This window comes from Triticum aestivum, chromosome 7A (assembly GCF_018294505.1).
Source record: "Triticum aestivum cultivar Chinese Spring chromosome 7A, IWGSC CS RefSeq v2.1, whole genome shotgun sequence".
Lineage (NCBI taxonomy): Eukaryota > Viridiplantae > Streptophyta > Magnoliopsida > Poales > Poaceae > Triticum > Triticum aestivum.
Window position 1 is genome coordinate 662,245,674 of NC_057812.1, and position 9,511 is coordinate 662,255,184.

General features: G+C 44.3%; 1 protein-coding gene across 1 annotated transcript; it reads left to right on the plus strand.

The window, feature by feature from the left end:
- Positions 1–7,425: 7,425 nt before the first annotated feature.
- Positions 7,426–8,538, plus strand: LOC123153673 (uncharacterized). Its single transcript, XM_044572680.1, has one exon. It carries the CDS (start codon positions 7,426–7,428, stop codon positions 8,536–8,538), a length of 1,113 nt encoding a protein of 370 aa, XP_044428615.1.
- Positions 8,539–9,511: the final 973 nt, after the last annotated feature.

The window sequence follows — 9,511 nt, forward strand, 5'->3', positions numbered from 1 at the left end:
GTGTTGATCGCGGAGGTGTCGTACGTTTGGTGCTTGGTTGGTTGGATCACGAAGATGTTCGACTACATCAACCGCATTACTAAAAGCTTCCGCTTTCGGTCTATGAGGGTACGTGGATACACTCTCCCCGCTCGTTGCTATGCATCTCCTAGATATATCTTGCGTGATCATTGGTAATTTTTTGAAATACTGTGTTCCCCAACAGTTGCTACTATCATCAAAACTATCATACTACTTTGTACTAATCACTTTGCTGCAGATAATTAATCTCCAGGTGTGGTTGAATTGACAACTCAACTGGTAATACCTTCAAATATTCTTTGGCTCCCCTTGTGTCGAATCTATAAATTTGGGTCGAATACTCTACCCTGGAAAACTGTTGCGATCCCCTATACTTGTGGGTTATCAAGACCTTTTTCTGGCGCCGTTGCAGGGGAGCATAGCTATATTTGTTGAGTCACATGGGATTATAATCATACTATCACTATGAAGAATTCGAAGGATGCTAAGACTAAGATTATTGCCTCAAAGACGAGGGGAGGTAAGGAACTGCCATCCAGTTCTGCTTTAGATTCACCTTCTATTATAAGTAAACTTTCAACACCACCACATGCTATTAATTCTGATATGTCGCAGGTTATTCATGATGCTACTTCTGCTATGGATAATGCTTATGATGATGCTAGTACCTCACTTAATGATGATGTGCCACTTGGTGAATTTCTTGATAAACAAAAATTGTTAGAGTTATACAACATGATGTTGTTGAATCTAATGATGAGTTTGAACCTGAAACTCCTGAAACACCTACTAGAACTAGCCTTCCTAGATATGAATTGCCTAAGGTACCGGAAGGTTATGTTATGAGTGAAGAAACAACTAGAGATATTCTTGCTTGCAATGATAGAGATGATCTAGAGAAACTATTATGCAAGTATAAAGAAAAATCTCTGAATGCTAGAATGAAATGTGATCCTAAGTTTGCTACGTCACCTATATTTATTGATGAGAAGGATTATGAATTCTCTGTCGACCCAGAGTTAATTACTTTGGTTGAATCTGATCCTTTCCATGGTTATGAAACTAAAACTATTATGGCAGATCTTACTAAGTTGAATAACATAGCCACCCTTTTTACTCATGATGAGAAAACTCGCTACTACTTTATGCTCAAATTATTTCCTTTCTCATTAAAGGGTGATGCAAAAGCTTGGTACAATACTCTTGCTCCTGGTTGTGTGTGTAGTCCCCAGGATATGATCTGTTACTTCTCTGAAAAATATTTCCCTGCTCACAAGAAACAAGCTGCCTTACAGGAAATATTTAACTTTGTGCAAATTAAAGAAGAGAGTCTCCCACAAGCTTGGGTGAGGCTTTGCCAATTACTTAATGATTTCCTGATCATCCACTTAAGAAAAATGAAATACTTGATATCTTCTATAATGGACTAACCGGTGCTTCTAGGGACTTCCTAGATAGTTGTGATGGTTGTGATTTCAGGGAACGAACTATTGGACAAGATGAAGAATTATTGAATAACATATTAAAAATTATGATGATTGGAGTATTCCTGAACCACCGCCTAAACCCACTCCGAAGAAGAGGTTGGTACCTGAGCGGGCACAACCTCGACTTATCTCCGCTGCCGTCATATTTGTTCAAGATCAAATATGCTGCACCTAGAAATCCAGTGATAGTTTGGTCACCATGGATTCAATTTTCTATGATTATTTGGCAGACAAATTAATAGGAGTGACTCATTTGCTATCCACAAAAAAGGGGGGTGGGGAGGTGAGGGTAGGGTGTCCCATTTATACATGGATTTGGTGATGGGAAGCCATAAGTTACGTAGTATTCTTGCGGTGTGTTTTTTGTATGTTTTAGTTCACAATTAGCTTGGCGATCTGCATTAGTCATGGTTTGCTACTGATTCTTTTTTTGTTCAGTTGTGTATCTTTGATTGTCCAACTCCATGAATGAATCCATGTATATGTCTTTGTTTTCTTGTTCTATCCTGAGATGGAGGGCACACATATTGAGTTGCGCGGGACATGTTCAGATGTACAGGGAGTATACCTATTGAGTTGTGCAAGTTAATGTCTATCTGTATGCATTGTAGCCCGTAGCAACGCACGGGCGTTCTACTAGTAAATGTGTAGGGTGTGGCTCATGATGAGCAGAAAGAGTAATTCCTTGTAGAAATGGCTAGTTTCTATAGTCATTTATTTATCCCTTACATCATTGGGGGGGGATTTAATATTTTGAGGCACTGTGATGAGAAAAACACGAAAATGCCCCATTCCCAGTATGTAGACAGATTTAACTCTGTGATTAATACTTTGTGTTTGAGAGAGATTCATACAGAGGGAGGTGTGTATACCTGGTGAAATAACCAAGCTCATCCTACCTTGGAGAAATTAGATAGGATTCTGATGAGCTGTGAGTGGGAGGATTTATTTCCTATGGTTAATGTGAGGAAGTTGGTTAGAGACGTCTCTGACCACAACTCCCTTCTTTTGGTCACTGATTCTTGGCATCCTCATGCCCCCAAACCTCGAAAGTTTAGGTTTGAAATGAGCTGGATGATCAATTATGATTTTCTTCCGTTGGTGGAGAAAATTTGGCATAGACCCGTGCATTCTTCTGATCCCATTGATGTCCACAATATTAAATGATAACGTTTCAAAAAGTTTTTTAAGGGTTGGGGCTCTAACAAGTTTGGTTATGAGAGAATAAGAAAGGAGGAGACCAAAAATGAGTTGGCTAAATTTTAACTTATGGAAGAACAAACCCCCTGGCTCATGAACTTCTCGATAGACGTGCACTCTTATGTAATGAGCTTAACACAATTCTGGCTAAAAAGGAACTGTTTTGGCTTCAACAGTCCCATGAAACATAACTACTGAAAGGGCACCAAAACACTTCTTTTTCCATATAATTGCCAATGGAAAAAGAGGAAAAACACTATCCATTCATTTACTAGTGAGGGGGCCTCGTTTGAGGGTACGGACAATTTGTTACAGCACGTGACATCTTTCTTTATAAAAAACTCTTTGGTCCTGCACCCGGTAATATGTTTCGTATGGACCCGGACATGTGGGGAGAGGAAGAAAGACTCAGTGTTGAGGGTAACGCTTTCTTGACTGGGCCGTTTAGTGAAGAGGAGGTTAAGACTGCCATATTTTCTATGGACAGCAATCGGGCGCCAGGCCCTGATAATATTTCCGCTGAATTTTGTCGGCTATGCTGGCACATTGTTCGTATTGATATCATGAATCTGTTTAGTGCGTTTCATGAGGGAAAATTGGACGTTGAAAGGCTGAACTATGGGATTATAACACTAATACCCAAACTTAGTGGGGCTAAGAAAATTCAAGATTTCTGACCCATTTGCCTGCTCTGATGCCCTTATAAGTTGATCACCAAAATTCTGGATAATAGATTGGCAATCTTTGTTGACAAGCTCATTAGTCGCCATCAGAACGCTTTTATCAAAAAGCGACACATCATGGACAACATTTTGGCCTTACATGAGATTCTTCATCATATCCATGTTAAGAAAAAACTGGGATCATTCTCAAATTGGATTTTTAGAAAGCATATGATAAAGTCAACTGGGAATTCCTACTAGATTGTCATAAAATTTTGGGGTTTTGATGAAAAGTGGTGTGGTTGGATTAAGCAGATTCTTTACAATGGGACAGTTAGTGTTAAGATTAACAACATTGTTGGGTCGTACTTTGAGACTCACAAAAGGGTGCGACAGGGGGACCCCTAGTCCCCATTTCTTTTCAATCTAGCGGTCAAGTGCTTAACTAGGATGGTCCTGAACGCTCAGAAAAACAAACTATTGACGAGCCTAGCGTCAGACCTTTTCCCAATACGTTGTTGATACGGTGTTGTGCATTGAGGATAACATTGACAAGACTGATAACCTTAAGCTGTTGTTATACTTGTTTGAGCTTATGTCCGGACTAAAAATCAATTTTATGGAAAGTGAGGTTCTTTGTGTGGTGCGTGATGATTCCACTCTCCAAAAATATGTCGATCCATTTGGGTGTTAGATTGGTCACTTTCCCATGAAATACCTGGGGTGCCGGTGAGTTATTCTACGTTGAGGAACATTGATTGGGAATTTGTGGATGTACGGTACCCGAAGAGATGTGATTCCTGGATTGGCAGATCAGCATCCACGCGGGGGAGGTTGATCCTCCTGAATTCCTCGTTGTCTGGTATCGTATACTACCACATGTCGATGTTTCTCCTTTCCAAAACCTTTATTGAAAGGTTGGATAAATACCGCATAAATTCTTGTGGTGTGGGGGCAAGAACAAGAGAAGATATCACCTTGTCAAGTGGTCTCGCTTGTGTAGATCCAAAAAGAAAGGGGGTATTGGTGTTAAAGATCTTAAGAAACATAATATTTCCCTCCTATCCAAGTGGTGGTGGAAATTAGGCATTGGAAAAGCATTGTGGCAAGATATCGTGAAGGCCAAATATCTAAAGAGAAGTTCTATCGCCTGTGTGAAACAGAAATTGAACAACTCCCTGGTCTGGAAGTCACTTCTTAAAGTGAAAGAATATTATATGACCAGAAGGGGGATATATATTCATGTAGGGGACGTAGCTAGGCTTTGGCATGACTCCATTGCTATGCACCCACCCCTGTGTGTTACATACCCAGATTTATTTAGCATTGCAAATTTCCCTGATGATATGGTGTCTCAGTTCCAAGGGCGAGGGGGGTGGGGAGGGGGGGTGGATCGCTGTTTAGATGCAGGTTGTCGGGGGGTCTTACCCAGGAGGTTGGCAACATAAAAACCATTAATGAGCTCAATTTGTGGTACTGACAAGATTGAATGGTTGTCTGGGTCGGAAGGCAAATACACACCTAAGTCAATGTATTCACACCTTGAGAGAAACTTAGGTGGTTGCGACTACACATGTGGATTTGGAAGGCCAAATTACCTGCTAAAATCCAGATCTTTTTGTGGCAGCAGGACGCGATACTAACTAGAGATGCGATGAAACCTAGAAACTGGGCCGCAAACCCTCGATGTTCTTTCTGCAATTGCAGAGAAACTTACCCACACTTGTTCTTTTTATGCCCGATCACTAGGATTGCCTGGTGAACAGTGGGGTCAGTACTGGGCACTGATTTGTGCTCGAATAATCTTTGTCAATTTTACTCTTGGTTTTATGCATACTGCCCCGAAGGGGAGCGGTTCTACACCACTGGATTGGCAGCTGTGTGCCGGGCCATCTGGAACTGTAGAAACAAAGCCACCTTCGAGTTCAGAAACCCGCATCTCCTTTTGAGATTATTTTTACAACAAGCATTCATTTATCTTATTGGGCAGGGCTTCTGAAGGGCGGGGACCGGCTGGACCTGGAGAGAGGAGCGACCCTTCTGAAGGAGAACACTAAAAGCATGATGAGGATCTGCGCGTCGGCCTACCCAGATGAGTCCATGGAGTGAAGATCTCGGCGCATCCTGTGGTAGTCCCTTTTGGTGTTTGTGGTTTCCCTGCGCCTTTGCGTAGGCTTATCATAATCCTGTAATATGTGGCTATCTTGTTGTTGAACCTATGTAATTAGCGTGTTAGCGGTCGTCTAGGGTTTTTCCCCATGGTGGTCGTTTCGAGTCGAGCGACTGCAGTGGGTTTCCCTAGACTGCCCTGAACTCGCTTTTCCCCTTTCCCTTTTACTTTTGAACACTCTTGGATTCGGCTGTATTTCTGTTATCTTGATAATGGAAAGGGGATTAGCCCAGTTAGAAAAAGCATACATGGGAAAAAATGTTAAAATCAAACCAAGTCAACAAAAAGGCAATCAAATTGACATTATCAACAACCCGTACATAATTGAAAAATCAATGTAGAACGTTCACTAAGAAAGAAGCCCCTCATCTGTGCTACGGTATCCCTACCTTTTGACAAGAGGCACTCCTTCGATTTGAGCGAAAAGTGACCTTGATGACCCGACAACACTAGACACTTAGATAGTGTGTGTTGGCAATTGTTTAAACCAATCTCCTCTTTGTTACCCATGATGCAGATAGTCAGTTTGAGGGCGAAGGTCAAATCACTACGTGCAATCAAGAACACGCAAGAATCATGAATATTGCGAATATGGATGGAGATTGATTAAGTTAGGATTCGAAAAAAAGTTCATCAAAAGTCAATGAACATGACAGTTTACAAAAAGTTGCAACAATGGCTAACTTATTTTAAACTAAATAAAACCTAAACCCTAAACGACACCCTAAGATATTTAAGGAGGGACTTATATATCGAGGGGAGGGGGGGGCGCAGCAAATCCAACGAGGTGCGGATGAATCCATCCCTAGGCCAGTTTCCTCCCTAATACAAACTTTAAGAAATCTGCATATTGCTTTAATTTTGTATGATAGGGTTATGTCATGCATGTCGATGGCAATGATTTAGCTTGTGTTTCCTGATTTCCTTCTATCTAATAGGGATGGTTTGTAGGGAGCTAAACATTCATTAGAATGTGTACCCTTTTTCTTTTGTATTGTTGGCATATCTTTTACCAAAAATGTTATTTACCTGCTTATTTGGCGAGGAACTATTCTCCCTCCCTAGTTCATTCGCGTTTTTTTTGTTTTGCCTTCTATTTTAATGCACAATTTGATAAAGTTACGGTGGATAATAAGGACTTATGCTATAAAATAGAATAATGCAAAGAGCATAGATGCCAAATATTTCAAGCATTATATTTCTTTGTCGTTCCTTATGTTTTGTCGATAAAATGTCAGGGTCCAGCAAGGTGCACGGTATGCTTATAGTAATCCTACGATGGTAGGATAGGAAAATGTTGTGAAAATTTACTGCAATGGCAAGCGCTTGATATGGTTGTGCGGAAAAGTAGGTGAATAAGCTTCCGCTATCCAATACTACTTTCATCGGTCTCACACCAAATGACCGTCCACCGAAATACAGGCTTGTTGAGCTATGCGACTAACAATTCCTGGAAATGCCACTAATAATTATAAATGAGAGAATCTGTTCACAAATCAGAAAAAATCAAATTGAAATACAAGGAAATTGAAAAGGTACAGGGAAATAAATAGTACTAACATTTTTTTAGGAATAAAAAAAATAGTAACTGGAATAAGCGTAGGATATGGGACGGTTGTTGGGCCAGGCCCAATGAGGCAAAGGTGGGGACCCGAGTTTCGGGGAAAAGGCGGGAAACAGAAATCGCGCGGGAAGCTCGTCGACTGCTCTGCTTCGGTTCCGTCTCCAGGACGGGGGAAACTAAACATGGAAATCCATGTCCGACTATAGGTTGGGACGATGAGGCGAATCCGATTTCAGACAGGAGCGCGTCGTCTCCACACCATATAATCCCCAGCCCACCGATCAATCCAATCCCTCCTCAAACACAGCTCGCCAGGAAACCATGGCCGTCACGAAAGCGAGGAAAGCAATCAAGAGATCAACTCGCGCCACCGCCGACGCCGGAGCCGGAGCCAGCAGCTCCCTGTCCATGGCGCCTCCGCCCGGGCCCATCGGGGCGAACGAACTCAAGCAGCCGCCGTTGCTGCCTCCCGGCGTCTACTTCAACCCGATGAAGGCGGACAGGATGGGATTCCTCAACCGGTGGATCGCCGGCGATGACAAGATGCCCGACGCGCGGGGGTTCATCCTCCACGCCGACATGTACGACAACGACCCCTACGCGCTGCAGCGGCTGCACCCGCCGGCCAGCGCCCGCGAGGGCAAGCACACGTGGTGGTTCCTCGGCGAGAGCAAGTTCCAGAGCCCGTGCAGCGCGACAGAGAACAAGCGCGCCGACCGCAGCGTCCGGACCGGCGGGTTCTGGCGGGTGGAGCAGAGCAAGGAGGAGCTTCGCGAAGAGGGCGGGCGCAAGAACTGCTTCGGGTTCTACTACGTCCCCCCGCCCCCGTCCAAGAAGCTCAAGACGTCGTGGCTCATGCAGGAGTTCACCAGCGATAGGGACAGGGGCGACGGCAGGAGGGGCGTGCCCGCGCTCCACAAGCTCTATGTCATGCCGCGCGCCGAGGGCCTGAGGGAAATCTACGGGGAGGACGGCCTGACGACGGGGAACAAGAAGCCTGTCCCGGCAGACTATTTCGCCGCTGCCGCCGCGCTGATGCCGCCGGGGAGTGTCCGTGGTCTCCGGCAAGAGCACGTTGAGCCGCCACAGGCGTCGGATCTGCCGCCTTCGCCCCCGCGTCTTCCTCATTACGTCGGCGGCGACGACGACGACGACGGCCAAAACTTCATGGATGGCATAATGTCGTCGGTGGGTCCTCTTCATTATGACAACAGCGAGAAGGGAGAGAACTCCATGGGAGCAGCCAACGTTCTTGATCAGTACCAGCAGCAGCATGATGATGATGCGCCTGAGGATAATTTTAGCATCCCAATGGACCAATTCATGAGAATACTTGACAAGCCAGCGGAGACGGAGGGGGAAGAACCGGCGTGGGACTCATTGCCGGATATCGTTGATCATGATGAGTTAGTGAAATTCAACAAGGATGCTTAGATTGCAGTTCCACCTAGACTGAGAGATCCAAGTTCCACTTAGACAGACAGATCGATTGATCTGCTAGCTAGAGCTAGAGACTATTCTTTGGTTGATTAATTTGGATTGGGGCATTAATTTGTGAGAGCTTCTGGTCTATCTATGCCAGTAGTAGTTCTCCATGTACTGTGTTTGTATTATATCATGTGATGGTTTCAAGACTGCTTATATTAACAATTACATGGAAAGAAATGCTGATTTAGTAGGCCGTTTTCAATTTCTTGCCCTAGTAAGTTTACTTGATTCGATCGTCCAAAAATGGCGTGAGTGTCATAGAAGATTTGCACGAGAGGCACGAAGTTTGAACATAGTTGGAGTATCTTTCGCCGATCCCCTCAAACCGGTTAGAGAAGTAAAATAACGGTTTACTCCTCTAACCGACACCTAGCCGAAGTCCTAAAGTCTATTGTAATTTTGGCGGCTCCTACAAATCAGGCGGCTCATTTTTCCAATTTTAAGCCGCCTAGTCAGTTGTTCGATTTGCTCAACTAGGATGTATTAGAGCCACTCGATTCCTTCTCAATCATTGCTCCTGTCCATGGGTCATGCACCATAGCTTCTCACCAGCGAGTAGCACCGCCGTACTCGACTTGTCATGCCGCCGGTAGCAATGCCCCGCCCCATTGTAGTGGAGCACGACTCTGTTGCAGCACTCCCTACAGTAGAAAAAAGGCGGCGAGTAGTGGCCATTCCCTTTTCGCTCTGCAGGAGCAACAACAGAGGGGTAGCAGAGCTTGCGGAAGCAGTGGCCAGTGTTGACCTTGATCTAGAGGAAGGGGAAGATGATGATGCGGCAGGAAAAATGTGTGGTCGTGGCTTCCTCCATGGGGGGATAAGGCGGATGCTAAGCGGCGTGTGGGGCCTATCCAGAGATGGGTATGTGGGCTGGGCAGTTGACCGAGTGATGCACAATGTGGATGCACGCATGGCAAGC

Bases quoted from the DNA above. Each gene is read 5' to 3' on its own strand.
- LOC123153673 (XM_044572680.1), top strand. From the start codon at position 7,426: ATGGCCGTCACGAAAGCGAGGAAAGCAATCAAGAGATCAACTCGCGCC.